Consider the following 21,517-nt stretch of genomic DNA (forward strand, 5'->3'; position numbering starts at 1 on the left):
GGTGTGGACATGTCATGGCGCTGCTGCTCCTGGGGCAAGGAATAAGGATGACTGTCAAAAGTAGTTTTTAGTTTTTTGAGCTACCATTCACTTAAACTAGTACAATGCATATCATCGAGCATACGTCATACCTAATTGTTGATAATAGTCCAGTTCGGGCAAGGTCGCTGGTCGCGGCCTGCATATGTTGATTTCCCGTTTGAAACAGATATGTATCAAAATGCGGTCTACATTTCAGACCAAAAGAGCATTAAAGAATACCGACGCCAATGCGTTCAACCATTTAAAGGGGACATCGTACCTGTGTTAATTCGGACTCCTCGTACGGCTCAAATCCCTGTTACATCCATTTTGATCTCTTAGACGATATACATCATTAGCAGTCCATATTATGTTACTAATTATATGCAATACACGCTGTTTCTGTATGAAGAAAGAGCGAAAAGGCAGATAAGTGCCACGCGCAAAGAGTCGAAATCTAATTTTGATTATCAGATGGGAGGACGAGGACTTACGTTTTGTGCCGAGCGCACAGGCGTCTGATTCCGCGCGAAGTTAGGAGCCGAATGACCGGCTCGCAATGGTGAAAACTCCATTTTGCAATTGCATTATGGGTGCAAGCTTAGCCCTATGGAATTATGGGAGACGTAGTTCCTCATATTTTAAAGAAAACTTTTAAGTCTTAATCGATAAGGTCGTTTTAATAAAACCTGGTGCAAATGTTACTCAGCATACTCTGTTCCTTGCAGCAGCAGCGGCGGCGGCATGGCACGGCCACATTTTGTTCAGGGCTAGTGTTAATTAGGTATATATAGATTCTTCAAATTGCAGTCGCAATCACACTCTGGCCAATTCAGACATACTGTTTAGTCCAGTCAGGATGGTATTGAACTTCAAGATAAGGTATGCTTCTTTTTGTAGCAACACCTTGTCAACGTCAGCAGGGCACTGTGCACTATTTAAAGTAAATAGTACAGACCATTTGAAGTCGTTTTCATTATGTGACTTTTCAATGAAGTGCTCGACCATAGGAGCGGCAAGTACTTTCTTTTTTAGCCGTGATTTATGCTGGCCTATGGCGTGCATTGACCTGTTGTTTCGTTTTTCCGATATAGATCTTTTGGCACGGACAAATAATTACGTAAATTACGTTCTTTGTCTTACTGTTTGAAAAAGCAGAGTGTTTCCATTTCACATTCATATGTTGGAATTCTTTCCCCTCAACAGTGTTAGCACATGCAACACAGTTACCACACCTGTGGTGTCCTTCCAATGGTTTCATATTCCAGAGAGAGAGAAGATCAGGTTTTTGTTTTGGTCTTGAAATGTCTGCGCGGACAATTTGTTGCCCTATGCTTTTGTTCTTTTTATAAGCAAATATTGGGCGAGGGAAGGGGCATTCCAACCCTTCCAAGAGATGCCAATTTTTCAATACTGTTTGCCGCATTTTATGTGTGTCTGGACCAAATGTGGTCACACAGACAAGGCGGTCCAATTCTTTCTTCTCTCTAGTCTGTAGGAGGCACTCACGTGGTGTGAACCGTGCCCTTTTATATGAATGTTTCAAAGGCTTTTTAGGATATCCTCAATGCTTCATCTCTGCACAGAAAGTCTGTGCATGATTATCGTAATCTCCTATTTCGGTACAATTTCTACGTATCCGTAGTAGTTGCCCATAGGGAAGGTTTGCTTTAAGATTCCTCGGATGATGACTTCTATGATGCAGAATTGTGTTTTTGTCCGTGGCTTTTTTATACAGTGAGGTCTTTAGGCACCCTTCGGTGCAACTCAATTCGACATCCAAGAATGTCATTCGGGTAGTACTTGCCTCCATTGAAAATGTAATGTCCTTGTGTCTTTCGTTAATCCAACCATGGAACGCCAATAGATCGGTCTGGCTCCCCTGCCACAAGAGCCAGACGTCATCTATATAACGCAACCATTGGACAATATTTTCAGAAAAGGGGTTATTCCTTTCAACAAATCTCATTTCGTATTGTGCCATATACAGCACCGCCATCTCTGGGGCATAAGGGCAACCCATCGCGGTCCCTTTACTTGCATGTAAAACTGGTCGTTGAACATGAAGTTATTCTTTTTTAAAGCTATTTCAGCTAATCTCAAGATGAATGATGTAGGTACTTTGTGTGGCCTTGGTCTACTTTCTAGATACCACTCCATGACCTCTAGGGCCTCGTCCTGGGGGGATTTGTGTATACAAGGACGCAACATCCATTGTAACCATTATTTGGGTGGATGGATCAAATGGTGTCCCCTCAACCTTTAGTAAAAAGTCGGTGGTATCTTTTAGGTAAGATCTTACATCTTTGATGAACGGCTTCAGAAAAAAATCTACATATTTAGATATGGACTCTAGGCAGGAGTCACACCCCGATACTATGGGTCAACCAGGTGGTTCGTTTAGGCTTTTATGGATTTTTGGTAAAAGATAAAGGATTGGAATCCTAGGGAATTTTTTTATTTAGGTAGTCGAATTCTCTATGAATGGGGTGCCAGTCCTAACCCATACAGCCGCTCCCCTCGCAAAGGCAGAGTAAGATGCACCGAATAGTTGCCCCTGCCATTTTTTTCCACAAGTTAACAGCTTCACTATGTGTAATGTGCGTTTTCTGCTTCAGTACAATGCGGGCTTTTCGTCTGTTCAGTTGTGCATATATTCTATGTTGTTTATGCACCGACCCCATCCCCCTAAAATTCCAGGTTAAAATGTTGTATTTCCCTGCAGTAGGCATAATACAAGCTACATTGTCTTCCAATGTGTAACCCTGTGCAGTCTTGGTGACAGTGAAGAAATAGACAGTGGGTGAGTCTTGTAAAACTAACAACAATCTCCAATACTAGGTTCCCCCGTAAAACATCAGCGGACCGAACTAATATGTTAATAAGAACTATATGGTCTAGTAATTCAAACAAACTAGCAGTGGTAAGGAGGGGGCGGTAACCATGGTCAGTAGGTAGCCCAGGGGTGCATTATACCGGAATAGCTGCATAGCCGGCCAGTTCTGGGCCCCCTCACAATCTATATGTAATGGTGCCACAAATTCCTGTCTATCAGTAAACAGTTACAAAAGCTAGCAGTATCTCCCCCGAACACTTATACCTACAAACCATTGATTTCAACCCAAGTAGTCGTTCACTGTCTGAGGTGTGACAGAAGGAAATAGTGCCAGGCTACTTTCAGAGTCAGAATGTACAGTGCTATCTTCTGCGGAATCCTGCGATTCCACTGTTGTGTGTGCATCTTGGTCATCCAGCGCCGCATCCGCCTTTATCGCAAATTTCGGTCCTTCGATAATTTGTTCCCGGGAGGGACTTGCTAGGTCCAGACGGTTTGTTTTCCCTGGGAAGTCTTCAGAGCTTTGCGTGGTGTCGCCTCAAGGTCTAGGATGCACTCTGTGAGGGATCTGGTGTCAGCATAACCTCCATCCCTTCTTCCGCCTCAGCAGGGCAATGAAAAAACAGGGACTTTTGCTTGTGAATTACTTCCAGCCTTGCTGGAACAAGCATTTACAATGCAATGGTCTCGTCTTTGTTAAAGTTAGAGCTATTGGCCTTGCTCATGACATTATTTTTGTTTTTAAAACATATAAATAAATGGCATTGTCATTTGCAATGCCAATAGCGTAATCTCTCGCAAATGCGAGACCTATTGCATTTGCACACACACACAGAGCCACACGCACCCACACACACAGAGCCACACACACACAGAGCAACACAGACAGAGCCACACACACACACACACAGAGAGAGCCACACACACACAGAGCCACACACACACACACACAGAGACAGAGCCACACACACACAGAGCCACACACACACACAGACAGAGCCACACACACACACACACAGCCACACACACACACACAGAGCCACACACACAGAGCCACACACACAGAGCCACACACACAGAGCCACACACACAGAGCCACACACACAGAGCCACACACACAGAGCCACACACACAGAGCCACACACACAGAGCCACACACACAGAGCCACACACACAGAGCCACACACACAGAGCCACACACACAGAGCCACACACACAGAGCCACACACACAGAGCCACACACACAGAGCCACACACACAGAGCTGTAGGTCTGTAGGCAACAGTGGCCAGCCTTTATTCCAATGCTCGCTCGTGCGCACACACACTCAGATTTCACCCTGTCACCTGTTAGCTGCTGAACAGCACACCTCTTTGTTGAAGGCCCAGGGTGCTCATTTGAAACAAGCTTTCCAGAAAAAACACAACTCGCTAACTTGTTTTGAGACGTAGCAAGACCTGTGTTGTAAAAACAAAATTCTACACATAACCCGGTTGCGATGGCCTCCGATCAATGCAAAAGCCGCCGAGGTCAACTTACTGCTTGTAAGAAAACACAGTGCTGATTGAATTCAGGAAGGTACGCGACTGATAGGGGAAGACTACGGTTTTTTAAAAATATCCAGTCGTAAATATTCAGTTCAATATTTCCTGAAACATTAGTTTCAGTAGCTCCTTGGCATTAGAAAATATTGTCTAGGTTCATGAAAAGCACAGACAAGGAAATCTTTTGTGAAGCACAGTAGTGTTGACAACAGCAAAAGATACTCAAAACAATGTAGCAAGCATATTAACCCAAGCCCCCCTCGTTTTGTGTACATCTGTAAATGAAACTTCAGCGCTTAGAGTTTAAGACATTTCCAGATGTCGCGCTTTAGAAGCATCACATAGCAAACTATTTAAGCCGCTACTGGACCCACTGCAGGCAATACATGATGCACGAGTTATACAGCACAAATGAAAATGTCCAATCAGTAGGTTTTTGAATCTGTGACCTGCAGGTTTAACAAAGATGACAACAGCATGCACTCAACCCACTGGGCAGTCTAACTGTGTGTAGTGGGAAAGCTCTACAAAGTTCTCAGAACATCATATCTTATGCAAGTGCTTTTCTACATCCATCCACAGCGCACCAAATATGTACCTGTGCCGCTATTTGCATGACACACGGAACAGACGTCATGAGGTTATTTGTACATGGTCTTCCTTGGTCAGTCCCCCCACTTCTTTTTATAGGACTTGTGCCCTACATTGCATCAACAAACATGTCAATGCATTGTGTCAGTCAGTAACTGCAGCAGCCGCTTAAGTTTACGGAGAATTATGTGCCACTGAGAATACAATACTCCATTCCTGGACTTCTATTTTACAATTGACTGTTTTCAGGGGTGTTCGTTCAAGAGGCTCAACTGAATAACTGGACTACTATTCCCATAATGCCTTATGCTGTTAAATTAAGACTTGTGACTCGGCTACGCTATTTCTGACGCCTCAAAATGCTTGGTAACCCAATTAAAGCTACTACACCACTAAAAGCCTGTTGGTAACTTGTAACCTGGGGAGAGGATGGGGTCTGCCTGCTAGATTGACGACTTTGGTGCTGGAAACCAAGGTTCGAGCCGCGGGGTCCTGTCCACATCCTGTGATTCTGGGCAAATCACTTAATCTTCCCCTACAAGAATGTGTATTTATGTAAGGCAGGCGCTATGATTAAAGCTGTACGCACCCCACGGAGTTGCCTGCCACTCGTCCACGAAGCGCTTCAGTGCGTCGTCCTGAACAGAAAGTGCTACATTAATGCTTACAATACGATGTACAAATAATAATTATCAATAACACAACCCACTGTCAGAGAGTAGCAACGAGTCGGTCTCCCGATAGCGTTACCACACCTGGGGCAGCAAGACATCCCCCCTGTATGGACACTTACATTGTGACAGCACAGACAGCGCCTACGCGTTTCCTTGCCATCCCAGGCACAGCCATGGCAGCGTGACATACGGCCTACGAACCCCCTCTCGCCCCCCTCGGTAATCCCTGGCCATTCATTTTGTGCCAAACACATGACCCAGTGTCCTAGAAAGCACATCCGTCTCTGCAGTCCCGGGTTACAGCCTTTAAAATCGAACTTCGATGGCATCGTCGGCCATCCTCCTGCTCCCCCTCCCTGGGGTCTCAAATGGTATTTCAAGGCAGGAGTCTCTCTTACGGTCTGCTCGGCCAGTTCAATTATCGCTGTTCTGGAAGGGGCGCTCTCACACCATGTGTACAGGTCTGATAGACCGGCTGTGTGAAAACGCTTCCCCGACAGCAGAAGGCATCGGCTGACTGCAAAGCATCCAGTCAAAGGGCTTGCCTTTTTAGGTCTCGACTATTCTATTCTGCAATAAATAGACGAGAGTATTGTGGTCCAAATAAGCTTTGAAACCATCGCGGATTTCGTCGAGTGCATGTGCTCATGCACGTGCTTTTTACCATTTGCTCCCCCGCCCACTGCTTCACACTTCACGGCCGCCAGGCCGTGTCTCGCATTTCTCCTCCCCCCCTCCCCACAGCAATGCCAAGAGCTTGTTAATCTTTCAGTTTGGAGAGTACCGTTTCATGAAGTTTGATCTTTTATTCTCAAGTTTGATCTAAGATTGCCTGTCATTGTGGTCGTAAAATTGTAATCCATATGTGGCGAACAGAAAATTTGTTTTTAGATATTGTTATTATTTGTGCACTGCAGAGCACCTAAATACTTGTATCCACATCAGGATGTTTGGAGGTAAATGTGTTTTTAGGGGCGTTTAATTTAAGGCACGTAATTTCTTTGACACTTGGGCAACACACAGAAAATAGCATGTTACACATGCGTCACTCTCAGGTTTGGATTATAGGCCCGTGAAAACCAAGTACGCATAGGTTTAAATTATGGTCCTCCTATAACTGCATATTTAGGAGTTTCTTCTGTTTGTTGTCTGCTGGTTATGTATTGCGCACCCACTTCCCCCGCCCTCCCCACCCCCGGCTCCACTTGTTCTGGTCCCAGCAGCCTCTCATTCAGTCTTTATTTACTAAATAACAAGGCCGCACTGAGACTTCACTGGACCCACGCATGCACAAATGGGGCTGCAAGAGGGCACTTTCCGGGTATGTTTCTTGTATAAGAGGGCTCTGGTGGAGTCGACAACCGCCTGGGGCTTGAGGTCAGGCAGCACTCACTCGAGACTGGGCTGGTAGCGTGGTTGTGCAATGCAGCATTTCACTAGGAGCAAAACACTGCAAGCCACGCCCTGGGCACTGCTCACAACTGACAGGAAACTACCCGAACCGCATCGGACTGCTGCGCAATATCTGCAGACGAACTGCACACGGCCCTACAGGGTGCTGCTGGCTGCGGTCATAGAGCTCACACCTGTCTCACTGGCCCACACCCGTCTCACTGTCCACACACCCGTCTCACTGTCCACACACCCGTCTCACTGTCCACACACCCGTCTCACTGTCCACACACCCGTCTCACTGTCCACACACCCGTCTCACTGTCCACACACCCGTCTCACTGTCCACACACCCGTCTCACTGTCCACACACCTGCCTCACTGCCCACACAGCCGTCCCAGTGGCCCACACCCATCTTACTGCCCCACACCTGCCTCACTGCCCACACAGCCATCCCACTGCCCCACACCCGAACAGTGCCCACACCCGTTCCACTGCCCATGCAATAAAAAAAAGTGTGTGCACACAGCCCTACAGGGCACCGCTGGCTGCTGTCATGGGGCCCGCACCTGTAACCAGACATACCCATCCCACTGCCCCACACCTGTCCCACTGCCCCACACCTGTCCCACTGCCCCACACCTGTCCCACTGCCCACACACCCGTCCCACTGCCCACACACCCGTCCCACTGCCCACACACCCGTCCCACTGCCCACACACCCGGACAGTGCCCCACACCCATCCCACTGCCCATGCGATAAGCAGGTGTGTGCACACATCCCAACGGGGCACTGGTGCCATGCGGCCCGCACCTGTAACTATTCGGATTCGCCACACTGCCCCACACCAGTCTCACAGCCAACACACCAGTTCCACTGCCCCACACCCGAACACTGCCCCACAGCCGTCCCACTACCCATGCGATAAGCAGGTGTGTGCACACGGCCCTACAGGGCCTTGCTGGCTGCGGTAATGGGCCCGCACCTGTAACTAGACGCACCATTCTCACTGTCCACTGGGCATGAACCTGTGACTAGATGCATCCTTCTCACTGCCCACACACCCGTCTCACTGCCCACACACCCGTCTCACTGCCCACACACCAGTCTCAATGCCCACACACCCGTCCCACTGCCTCACACCCGAACAGTGACCACACACCCATCTCACTGCCCACACACCCGAACACTGACCCACACATGTCCCTCAGCCCCACACCCGTCCCACTGTCCTTGCACCAGTCTCACTGCCCACACACCCATCCCACTGCCCACACACCTATCCCACTGCCCACACACCAGAACAGTGCCCACACACCCATCTCAATGCCCACACACCCGAACACTGCCCCACACTTGTCCCTCAGCCCCACACCCGTCCCACTGTCCTCACACCCGTTTCACTGCTCACACACCCGTCCCACTGCCCACACACCCCAACAGTGCCCCACACTCGTCCCACTGCCCCACACCCGTCTCACGGCCCCCACACCCGTCTAACTGCCCCCACACCCGTCTCACTGCCCCCACACCCGTCTCACTGCCCGCCACACCCGTCTCACTGCCCGCCACACCCGTCTCACTGCCCGCCACACCCGTCTCACTGCCCGCCACACCCGTCTCACTGCCCGCCACACCCGTCCCACTGCCCACGCGATAAGCAGGTGTGCACACAACCCTACAGGGCACCCCTGGCTGCTGTTATGTGTAAAGAAAAAAAAACATAAAAGGCATTGTTATTTTCAATGGTGGCCTTTTTTTCTACAATACAGACGTTTATGCATTACATTATTAAAACCCAGTTACTAAAGCAACGTGCTGTTTTCTGTAACAGATGTTACTTTTAGCGCTTTGACGTCTAAAACGTTGGAACAGAGTGCTACATAACACTAGAATAAATAATGCACCACGGACGCTTTTAAAACACAAATAGATAAAAAACAATGCCATTTACAATACCAACAACTTCAAACTTTGCTAATGCGAGACCTATTGCATTGCAAATGCTTGTTTTCCTTTCATTGCATAACTTTTGTTTAATTTGTTTGCTGAAAGTAAGTAGGTGTGGTGACCTTTGCCTTTCAAACCTTTCCTCCAGTTCAGTGATTGTAATCGCTGCACGGCGTCAGACTACGAAAGGCTGACTTAGTGATTCAATACCTGTAGAATCGGGAGTCTAAATACATAATGCGATCTGTGGCAAGCGCTTCATTGCCAAGGTAACAGCAGCAGCAGAGAGTCTGCCGAGACCCTCCCCTCAGCTCTCAATGACGGGAGAGATAGCGAGTGGGAAACGGCACCGACGAGAAACAGTATACCAGGAACAAGCGCTCACCATCTCTAAGCCCCGTCCTTTTCAGACTGGGGGGCGTGTTTTTTGTTGAGTGACGGATGACGTCACGGATAGAAAGGACAGCAAAAGCACGCCCCTCAATCCGAAACGGACGGGGCTTAGAGTGACAGGCAGAGCTCTTCTCCAATGGCTGGCCGCCGTTTAGGAAGCCAGCCAATGGAGAAGAGCTGGCTCGTTTACCTCCCTACTCTAAGACATAATTTCTTGCCCAGCGAGACTGCGCAAGCGCAGCCTACGCAGGCCAAGACCTAAAAAGGAGAGCATATTTTATATTGTGGCCTCTGAGCTGCGTTTTAACTTCCTGAAATGATGCTCTAAGTTTTTGTACCGTCAAAGTAAAATCTGGGTATAGTGATACTCTTTTGTTCTCGAATTGTATTGGGTCTTTTTCGCGGGTAGTACGAAGTAGGGTGTCACGATCTTTAAAATTCAGAATGCGCGCTATCATTGGCCTAGGTGGCGCGCCTGGGGGAGGAGGTCGGGCTGGTATCAAGTGTGCTCTCTCCACACTGAAGAGCTCAGTAAGGCCTTCCGGTGCGATCACATCCCCAATCCATTGTTCTATATATCGGGTAAGGTTGGATCCTTCACTCCGTTCCGGTAATCCTACAATTCGGATATTGTTGCGACAGGCTCTTACTTCAGCATCATCCACTCTGTCATGTAGGTCAGAGAGCTCCTGTCGTAAGTGTTGAATCTGTTCAGAATGGTTCTTTTGTTGAGGTAAAATCTCTGCGAGGAGTAACTTGTTGTTGCGGACCGTATCTGCCAGTTAATTGTGATTGGATAAGCTTGAGTCCAGTCGCAAGTGCACTCACTTGCTGTTCAATTGCTTGTCGGGAGTCAAGCACTTCCTGAAAGATCAGGTCTAATTAACAGCTTGAGTATCCACATTAGTCGGGGGTATATAATCTCGGTCTGAGGCACTATTTGCATCTTCCTGCTCTGCATGGTCGTGCTTTCCTGACGCTAGTGGGTCAGTCTGTTTCTCTCTCGTACGTCCCATTATATAAAATCGGTAGAGTTGCGCACTACGTGCCGTATTGTATCAGTGCTTTTAGGCAGTTCAAGTAAAGTCCACCCTATCCAAGGCAGCAGTACGTTATAAAAATCTGAGTTAGGCTTCCCTCAATAGCACTCCATGCATGTTTCCGTTGCAGCACCAACAAATCCCCACAATGCTGGAAAAACACACCAAACCTTGAGCCCCAATCCCAGAGTTCTGGATGAGTGATGTGCACTGTCCCTGTACTCACTGTTTGGCTCTATATCAGCTGTCCAGGGTGTTCAAGCATCCGGACAGGTCTCTTAACAGTGGGCATATGAACGACACAGTGTTTTTGTTGAAATCCAGGACCAATGTCTGTCTGTTTTGCGGGCAATTAGAGTTGATTAGAAGCCCCTAAGAGCCTCTGCATATTCAGCCACGGTTATTTCTTCTCCATGCTGGATTGTGCATCTCCTCAGATCGACTACTCCGGTCCTGGTATGCAGCCGGAGGGAGGCACTAGCGTATAAAAATACTAGAGGGGGCATCCGTGTCAGCCATCTTAGTTTGTCCTTGTGGCCGGCAGTGTTTGTACTGAGACTCGTGTTATCCCCGATCTCCTCCCCGCGTAGCAATCCGCAATCCGGGGCTCTTTGACTCAGCCGGTTGGGGTCTCTAGCCGCCAGCGGAGGAAGTGTTGGTCTCTCAAACCCGGGTTAAGGTCAGAATGCCCTGCAGGTACGCCACGGCTGCCCAGCACCTTTGTTTCAGCTGCAGCCACCTCCGATGAAGTTCTGCGTAGTACAGCCTCCGCCATTATCTGCCCAGCATACCTCGTCTGAGACTCCTCCTCCACACCAGTCCGTGTCACTAGTCTGTGGCGGTCAAGGCGGTGTCTCCGGTTGATCACAATCAGAGCTGGCTGATCTCCGCAGGACTTTTCTGACTCCTCTGTATATCCGTCATCCTTGAGTCGCCTCCGGCACCGTGCTGCATAGTGCGGCCTCTGCCTTTCTTTTGATTCAGGCCGAGGCACAGGGAAAGCCGTTCGATTCTCAGTTTCTGTTTGGATTCCGCCTGTTTTTTTTTTCCCCTCCCGCTGCCGGGTGTCGCCTTAAGTTACCCGGGATCAGCCAGCAAAGACCCAATGACATCGGATCCGCATATATATTGTCAGGACAAGGGGCCCCGGTCCGGAGCTCGGCTAGGATACGTGCGCCATGCTTAGTGGTTAGCCACGCCCCCTCCAACTGCAGTTTTGTACGATTTTGTAATCTGAACTATGTGAGAAATATTGCCTGGCATAAATGGGGGGTAGGTGAGTGAAAGAGAAGGCTGTAGGATGTCTATATTTAACAGCAACATTTAAATACCTGTAAATGAACTGTACACAACAAATCAAGACTCTCTACTCTGTGATGCACAAAGGAAAAATACTACATGAAACCCCCACACATCATCTATTGTTTGTGCCTTTTATAGTTTTATCAGTAAGACTTTATGTCTCTGCAAACTTATTGGCCCTTTCAAGCGAAATTGTGTGGTCTGAAATGAAAGTTTGCTACAACACTAAGCTTTAGGATATATTTGCGAAAGTATGCTCGTAAAAGCACACCGGCTACATACCACACCCGTACCACTCTCCTGATGAATGTGTGTGACTCATTTGCTACATTTAGAGATTGTGTGACACTTGGATTTTTCACAATCCCTATGACTTCAGTGATGTAACATCGACGGCAGCACCCCCACTCTGAAAAGTGGTCCAGCAACACTGCAAAGGACACTTGGAGCGTGTCCTATGTCCAATTTCAAAAGGGATATTAAGACAGTGGCAAAACTGGGCCTTGTTTACAATGGTTTTACACGACAGACTCTGGAAATGGCAATTCTTAACAGCACAGGCACTTTTGTGGTGTCCGCACCAAATATTTGCTTTGCCTAGGATTTATTTTGCTAGCTTAGACTTATCGTGGTGGAGATTATTCATGCTATTCTAAAACCTGACTGCAAAACCCACGAAGAGCAATCACAGAAAGTGGACTTGTGAATGTAGTCACCAGGCTTTCACAATTTACTACTGAGTAAGCACTTAGGTGGCCTGCATAATACTTTCTAACATGCTTCATGAATGTTCTCACTTAGAAGATCTGTATCCAGTAGAATGCAACAGTTAACCTGCTAGGATGCGGGGACATGTGTATTAAAGCAACGTAAAAGTTGCAGCCTGAAAATGTTGTGAATCATGAAGTAGCAATTCCGTATTAGTTGGGCATGGGGAGTCAGCACCAAAGACAGGAACACAGAGCAGGAGTAAACAAAAAGTAGGGTAAGTGAGCCATGGGACAATTGAAATGAAATGCAGTTTACAATGTTCTTGAAAAAGAGGATTGGATCTGGAAGTTGAGTGTATGCGATGGGACACTTCAACAGGACCATTATGGAAAGAAAGTGGTTTGTAGTGGATTCAAATTGACAAAATATAAATAAACTGCAACAACAAGCCTGAGCGAGGTGCAAACTGGAATATTTTTTTATTGTAAGCACACTACTACCAGTAACTGTTCCCAGAACACTGAAACATCATCTACAAAGACACCAAGCCTTAAGATCACCACTCCGCGTTTCAGAATTAACAACAAACTCACAACCATTCACTAAACAAACAGAACATGCAACAACCACAATAAATAAGATCAAATAACATTGAATTCAACACTTTCCAATGACCAAATAACTATAAATTCCCCAAACACTATGCAAAATATAAAATAAAATCCTGCATGTTCATACAACGTTAGTGAGACCAGAAGATAACCTGATGAAGGAAGTTGCCAACGACAAGCAACCCGAAACGTATTTACTAGCCAACATTAGAGGGAGAAAGAATGCTTTGAACTTCCACAGTATTTGTGCATGTGTGATGAAATCAAGAATCGGTGTATCAATTAGGATCAATGCTTGACACCCACAACGCTTGAGTAGTTTTCAATAAATAGTGAGGATTTTAATTACTGAACATAGAAATTGCTTCAGTGACAATGCTTTTGATTCAATGTTTTGATTATCTGAGAGAATATGATTGCAATTATTTGTATATGCTAATCTTGTAAGTAGAAATCCATTAATGTAGCTTCATTATTTGTGCAGATTTTTTGCGCATGGAATAGGAGCTAGATGGGTTGTGAATAAATCGGTGGTGTTAAGAGGATTAGTACGATATGTTGGTCTTGTGTGCCTTCAAATCCTAGTTGTGTTTATGCCACAAAGGAGCAAACAACTTGATATAGTAAACTTCTATGTATTTAACAGATTTATAGAATGGTCTCTCTCTTGAAAAATGTGGCCACATTACATGCAACAACTAGTGTACAGTTAATACACCACCAGTGCATGTTCAGAAGTGAACAGTAAACCACAGTACAGCCAAGTATGATAATGACCAGAAAGCAAACTTATTAATAACAATACTTTTTTTTTTTTTGCAAAAAATATTTAATATTGGACCTAGAACCCTTCTGCTAGTTTGTTACCAGCGCATGCACCTCGGTGGCTATAATAGGCCTGTCTTTTACTGTGACTCAATCAAATGCTTAAATGATAATATCATGCATCTGCTTTAGTTGCCGAGTTAATCTGTGTCATATGAATGAAGCTAGTTCACTGTGATGTTTTGGAATAGCTACGATTACCATAAGCGTCACCCACTGGCACCTAGCACTGCTTACTCAAGGTCACACCTCTGTGGCATGAGCAGGCAAAAGAGGTAAGGCATAGGCTACAAATAGTGTGGATGCACATTAACAACCTGTGTGCATGTCAAAAACTAAAAACACACATCTACGCAGCTACAAATTATTGTAGCCACAACAAAATAGGCTGGGTGAAAATATTGAAACAAGGGATGATACACATATCTGATACAGATGAGGTGTACGAGATGCAGAAATGATGTTTTGTGTTATACACTTACCTTGTACTGATACTTTATGTAAGACGATAAAACATGCTTCACGTTTTCTAAATGAAAAAAACAAACAGATGTGTAGTTAGCAGATTTCGTTGAATGATCAGTAACACAAGCCACAAAGATAATAACTCAATAATAACTCAAGAGAAAGTGAAGCCCAAATTATTCTTGTTGCATGCCCTTTTTATGGCACAGTGAAGCAGAGTTGTTGAGGATCTGTCTAACCAGACCCATTTCTTTACATGCCAGGGCTGCTATGCTTCTTCACAGCCCTCAGGAAAACATAGAAGACTTCAGGAAACAATACAGTTCTACTATTAAACGCCAGATTCCCCAACCTGTTTAAAAATAAATGTATATGGGTCCCGTAGAGCTCAAACAACCAAGGAGTTCCTTCCCAGAAGTTCAAGGTTTTAGTTGCCTTCATACTCTTTCTTGACAATAAAATACATGGTTAGGCTTCAATATTCAAATTACTGGAATAAAAACAGTTTATGTTGTAGACTACATTGCAAACATCCTTCAACAGATTTTCTTCTTTATGAAAAAAGTCTTCCTTATAAACGTCAAAATTTGGTTTGATGCTATTATTATATGTGGCTTTTGCCTGCCTCCCACAGTATAAACTCATGTGGCACTAGTTTAAGGCAAATCAATATTCTTTTATGTTAAACAGGAGAGAGAAAGAGATACTCGTCTAGTGGCTGAATTAGAGAATGTGAAAACAAGAAACCAGTGATCAAACTTAACTGCTTTACCAAATTGTGCAACCCAAGGCAAATCTCTCTCTTGGTTTTCATCTAATACATTATAATGTTGATCCATGTACATAGGGTATAGATGACAACTAACTTGCCTCTTACTTCACTAATTTCACAGTAATTCGAGTGATAGAATCACTTCTTTTAATATTGAGGCGACTTTGACATGTTGTTTAAATGATGTTTGGTGCACAAATCGTGTGCCAAACATTTTCATGGTTCAGTTTGTGCACGGGCTCTTACAGCCAAGCCATACCCTTGGCTCTACTCTCCTGGTTAATTTGTTGTCTCACCTAGCGCTACTGGATACCACTCCAGGGGCTGACTCAGACCTAGTAGAAAGTGCCTCAACACTAATGTATAGTAATGGATGATGCATGATGGTATTTCACTGACAGTGGTGGTCTTACTGGCGCTGCTAAGCCATCAGAGTTGACAGCAAAAGTAGCACAACTAGTTTGATGACCGTAGATCCCATTCATTCCAGATAAAAGTCTAAAAGCAATGCCAAAATTAGTCAGGATTTGGATCTGAGAAGAATGTTGGATTTGGATCCGAGAAGAATGTTGGATTTGGATCCGAGAAGAATGTTGGAAGAAAAATGTCCTCATTCAGATGGTACTCATGTTTGAATGGTGGAAGGATACGCCTAGAGAATCTCCCTGTTCCTTGGCAAAATTCTGAGTTGCAAAGGGCTTGGAGTGCATCTATTTTCATGGCCAATGTAATGGCCTATAAGAAGGCTGTGTTCCATTAAAAGAGTTTTAGGTCAAAGGATGCGATTAGCTCGAACAACAATCTAGTGAAAACAAAATGCAGGCAGTGAAGTTGATTACTTTTACCTGGGACTTTGGAATATGGTCCACAAACCGAAACCATGACGGCCACTGCTTGTACATAATGGGTTAAATGGGCCAGAGAGCAGTTTCGATAAGGTCATGCGACATCCTCAGTTTCTGTTTTTCAGCCTTCTTGTCGAGGTAAAGCACAATCTCATCACCCTGTACAAAGTCTGGGAGAAAAGAGCTGTACTCATCAGTCTTAGGCTACAGACACAGTCAGTAGTTAGCCATCATGGCATATGCCTGCCTGAGAAGGACCACATAACTGGTACACTTTCTTCTTGTATGTCTAGAGACACTTGGCCTCCTGACTCATGTGCGAGGATGATGCCTTATCCATCATGGAAGTGTGTACATCACCGCTACAGACTTTTGGGGGGCGTTTGGAAACTAAGGGCCTCATTACCTGAACAACTGTATAATTCTAAAGTGTTCTGTTACTACATATATAAGAATTATGAGTTGTGGGGATTTTATCGAACTCAGTAAATACCAGGTATGATAACATCTGCATTGCCGGATATATTTGAGCAGGTCAAATGTGTAAAAATGAATCAGGGAAAATAAGCCTAGAAAATACCAGAACATGCAGGTTCTGGTGCACTAAGCAACAAAAACCAAGTTAGGCTCAATTCTAAGGCAAAACTTGTAAAAAGTGATAATTAATGCACATTAATGCCTTGTAGTCCTCTCCTGAGGGTTATACCGGTTGTTAAAGGCCCTGAGCTAAAGATATAGGTCAGAGCCGCAGACAAGGGCCTATAATGAGGGAGACGACCTTTAACAACCGGCTATTAGAACATTCCACCTACTAAGGGTAGAATTTTCTAAATTAAAAAGGAAGAAACAGAAAGAAAAACATTGGAATGCTGGAGCTCTGGACACATACCAGCCATTATAAGCCGGGAGCTACTCCATTGTCTTCAATGGAATTCTCAACATACCAATGTTCCACTTTAAATTTGAACAACTCAGTTTAAAATTTTATTGTGTGAGATAATTATTACAAAAGACATCAAGGCACTCATAAGGAGGCCCTAAACCTGTGATGCCTTTGAGAGACCTACAATTACTGTCAGAACACAGCGATCTACAGCCGGAGCATGGTATGGAGTAGATCCAGGATTGGAAGCTGGACCAGTAATTCCATCAGACCTGGGGCTGGTTGTAAGAAGCTGCAGAGGTGTTTGCGAAAACTGCACCACGGTCAGCAGTAACTGCATTGGTGTGGGCATGAGCTGGCAGGGTTGGTGGAAGCTACAACAGCACCGAAGAAGTAGAGTTTGAAGTATTTAGAGCTGTACTCATAGTACCTAAAAAGTGGTTCCAGCTGAAAACAGCACTGGGGCAAATCCTGCACTGATGTAGGAGTGAAGTGAAGCAGGGAGGGATATCCTACCACCTGGTCCAGCTGTTAATGATCTGATGGAACAGAGGAGTCTGACCCTCTGCCTTCCTTAGGAGGGTAGGGAGAGGGGCAAGGACAGCCAAGGAAGGATGGGGGGGTGAGGGGGACAGGATTGAACTATTTGCACTGGGAGGATGTGGAATGTCCTTTCAAGAATTTGCAAGGCAAAGGCTTCAAATATTGTAAAGTTGAGATTACAGGTTTATTTCCACAGCAGAGACCCACAACAGATCCAGTAATAGTCTGGCACAGAATGAATCATGCATTACAAACATTCTGGATTACAGAATCCGGTCTACATTACATTCTTATTACCACTTTTTAAAGGTACAAACATAAAACAATTAAATACCACACTCTATACAACCCTCCTCCTATAATAAACATAACAAAAATGAAAAAGTAAAATCAATTAAACAACATTAATAATACACAAAATCCTTAGTACGAAAAGGACTGACTAATTCGAGAACTTGTTTACTTGTTTACTATCCCTAGATCTATACTACTATTATAAAGGAAGAACTTTGAACTTTTGAGGCGGGTAAACTCGGGAACCACAGTGCCAATCCACACACCCGATACATCGTTGTAATCGTCCGGGTGTGCAGATGGACATAGGCTATATAAAGGTAATAAATATACGTTATTTAAAAAATGTACCAAAAAAAAACGTAGTCCCTTGGAAGAAGCGCCGGCCGCAACGTGCGTGCCCGACGTGGGGAGGAGCGGCGTCCAGGAGCGCGAGGAGGACCGGCGGACATGGCGCGGGGAGAGCAGTGAGGAGCGGCGGACAGGCGGTGAGGAGCGGCGGACAGGCGGGGAGGAGCGGCGGACAGGCGGCGAGGAGCGGCGGACAGGCGGGGAGGAGCGGCGGACAGGCGGGGAGGAGCAGTGAGCGGCGGATGGGGTAGGTTATTTATTTATTTATTTAGGAGCGGTGAGCGGCGGAAAAATTAAGCAAAAATGAAAATCGTGAGCAAGAGGAAACAAAACGGAGCATTACAAAAGTGAGCCAAACGGTGCATTACAGGATGAAAAATTTACGTGTGCAGGTTACAAAAGCGTAGAAAGTAAACAGAGGTATAGGAGAAAAAAGTGACGTGTGCAGGTAGCAAGAGGAAGCAAACCAAGCATTAAAAAAGTGAGCCAAACGGTGCATTACAGGAGGAAAAAGTTACGTGTGCAGGTTACAAAAGCGTAGAAAGTAAACAGAGGTATAGGAGGAAAAAGTGACGTGTGCAGGTAGCAAGAGGAAGCAAACCAAGCATTAAAAAAGTGAGCCAAACGGTGCATTACAGGAGGAAGAAGTTACGTGTGCAGGTTACAAAAGCGTACTAAGTAAACATAGAGGTATAATACTGCAATATATGGAGGAAGGCTCCGGGGGACACACGGACAACGTCGGGGCGGGCGGGGGCCCTGAAGCCTAATTGCTCCCGGACAACGTCGGGACAGGCTGCTAGTCCTCTAATATTATCAGGATTAGCATTATCATCCGTGCAGCTGGGAACAGAAATAGCATCACCTTCCCCTCTATTCCCTAAAGAATGAGAAGAACGAGTCATCAAGATTATTATGCTTATGAGTGAGATCACCCAGCAGCAATATGGAGTTACAAAACTCCTACAATCCTCTCCAGAAACCTGACTGACAGAGGTTACCCTCGAAGAGAAGTGGCTCGAGCTAGGAAAAGAGCACAGCACAATCACAGCGAGAGCCTCTTAGAACGTAGTATTAAGAATCCCATGGACAATGAACCGATGACGTGTGTGACCACGTTCACACCGGCCTCGAATGAACTGAAAAAAATTCTCAAACGACATTGGCAGATCCTAAACACAGGAGTCCTTGATCTTGAACCACCCCGGCTCGCATTTAAACGATCTAAGAACATTAAGGACATCCTGATCCAGACTAGGCAAAAGAAAAAACCATCAGGGGGTCAGACCACCCTATGGCAATTGCCCACAGTTAAGGGACACTACCCCCTGTGGCATGTGCAGCGCTTGTTCTTTCACAACCACACACAAAACAATCAGGTTGAAAGAACTCCTTCATCTGGGAAATGAGGGGTCACACAAATTGCAACAGCACGAATTGCATTTACCTCTTGATTTGCCCTTGTGAATTATACTATGTGGGAATGACAACTCGCCCTATTAAGACACGCATTTCTGAACACTAGAGCAACTTCCGTTGCAAGAAGAATAACACAAAAATGTGCAAACACTACTTAGAACACAACCACACGGCTGATTCCTTAAGGTGGTTGGTCCTTGAAGCGAATCCCAAGACGTCTAGCCCCCTGCACTTAACGGCGAGAGGTAAAGTTGTAGGCTCACGCAAGCAGGGCGAATGTACCTTAATTGATTACGGGCATGGTTTATAACTACGGTTCCCGCTTTTTGATCGGTACATACCACATATAAGCCCCCCGCAGTTGTTAACGGCGAGAGGCGAAGGTGTAGGTTCACACAAGCAGGGCGACTGTCAGGGGCAAGAAGCATAGACTTTACAGCCACGGAGCATTCCCCGCTCAGCCCCCGACTTTTCTTCACAGAGAAGGAACAGTCCTGATTCTACACCACCCTGGATTAAACACTACTGGGGGGATATCGAATACTCAGGATACGGCAGCAGTATTTTACAAACTATATCAGTATGGGAGTTGTTTAGGGGCAGTCTTCAACCTAGAACTACTCATCACTCTGACATTTAGGGGCGCAAATGTAAATAAATAATATTCACCATTTCCAGAGCGTCAATTGATCAAACCATCGATCAATAGATATGACATAAAACTACATATCAATTACACCTTTAATTAACAACATACAAACAAATTGTTTAGTTTAACTCCTTCATGGTGAAATAGAGTATCATCCATGATTTTAATTAATTACTAAGCCGGCGCCCTGATAATACCTCAATGGTCAACACCCTTTTTACAAACAATCCTTCTATATCCAGCCATACTTTCGATGTCTGAACCCGATGTACAGTCCGCCGGGTACTGTTGTTGCCTGTATACTTAACAGATTAGGTGAGTCCGGTGTTCAAACCACCTACTATATTGCTGTTGTTAGTGTCGTGTTTTTTCCACAGGGGCTTGCTCACCACCTTGCTCACTGAGGAATAGTATCCACACTGGTTTTAATTGGTTTTAACCCATATGCTAGCTTCACCTTGTCTAGCATGACGCATGGAATGTACTAGGTCACCATTTCTTCTGTGTGTAACCATATACCTGTTGTGACATGCTTTTTTGTCTCCCATTTTAGGCAGACTCAGCGCAACACAGGTACATTACCACATGAAGCACATTTTCTTTTTGTGAGATTTTTAGAATAGTACACCAGATACTCCGGTAGATCCTGTAAACGTAGACAGTCTCCCACTAAAGATAATTTTCTTTACTGAGGTCCTGAAGAATCGCGAGTCATTGTACACACGCGAGAAACATGTCGACCGTTTAGATCACACACTAACCGAGACTCATATAGGAAATATTGAATTCCAACGAGTACCGGCTAGTTTTTCATTTTAATTAAAGCAGGGGACCCCCAGAATAAACTGGATACTGGTACTCCTAGCTTTATTTTAACTCACATATACGTCTACGCTCTTCTGGCCCACACCCGCACTTCACCTTACGGCAGTTGGATAAAAGATCTCCGCCAAAGTGCCCCTCTTTGAGGCGTTGCCCGTTGGGTATTCCACCGCCGACCCAACGAGGAGCAGCCCAGATGATGAAGCATGACACCTGAAAGGGTGTGTGAGGGCATTACATCCAACAAAATGGATGCCCAACTGTAGGACTCATTGAGACCAACAGTATCCAGACACTAATGTGACACGTACATTCGCCCATTTGAAGAACAGCCCAGCCTTCTTTGTAGTAATCACCCAGATCAAACTAGTTGGAATCAGTTTGAGTTTGGACTCTCCTACATATTATTTTTGCTTGTTCTTCTGTAAGTTTTATTACAGCATTACGATTCCACCATCCGCGATTCTGTAACAACCGCCATTTTGGATATTTTAACAATTCTAACAGATTTGGAATACCTAGATTGACCTTTTATAACCTTAATAGGTTTTTTAATAAGAACAAAATCACCTGGAAACAAAGA

At 45.4% G+C, this 21,517-nt stretch overlaps 1 protein-coding gene across 1 annotated transcript in view; it reads right to left on the bottom strand.

Annotated features, from left to right (window-relative positions):
- The window catches only part of LAS1L (LAS1 like ribosome biogenesis factor), a 384,388-nt gene that overhangs the window by 299,436 nt on the left and 63,435 nt on the right, over positions 1–21,517 (bottom strand). The window contains exon 6 of the mRNA XM_078640120.1: positions 14,374–14,420. Within this exon, the coding sequence (XP_078496246.1) occupies positions 14,374–14,420 (47 nt within the window). The remainder of the gene's footprint in view (positions 1–14,373; positions 14,421–21,517) is intronic.

The sequence above is a fragment of the Lissotriton helveticus genome, chromosome 4_2 (genome assembly GCF_964261635.1).
Source record: "Lissotriton helveticus chromosome 4_2, aLisHel1.1, whole genome shotgun sequence".
Lineage (NCBI taxonomy): Eukaryota > Metazoa > Chordata > Amphibia > Caudata > Salamandridae > Lissotriton > Lissotriton helveticus.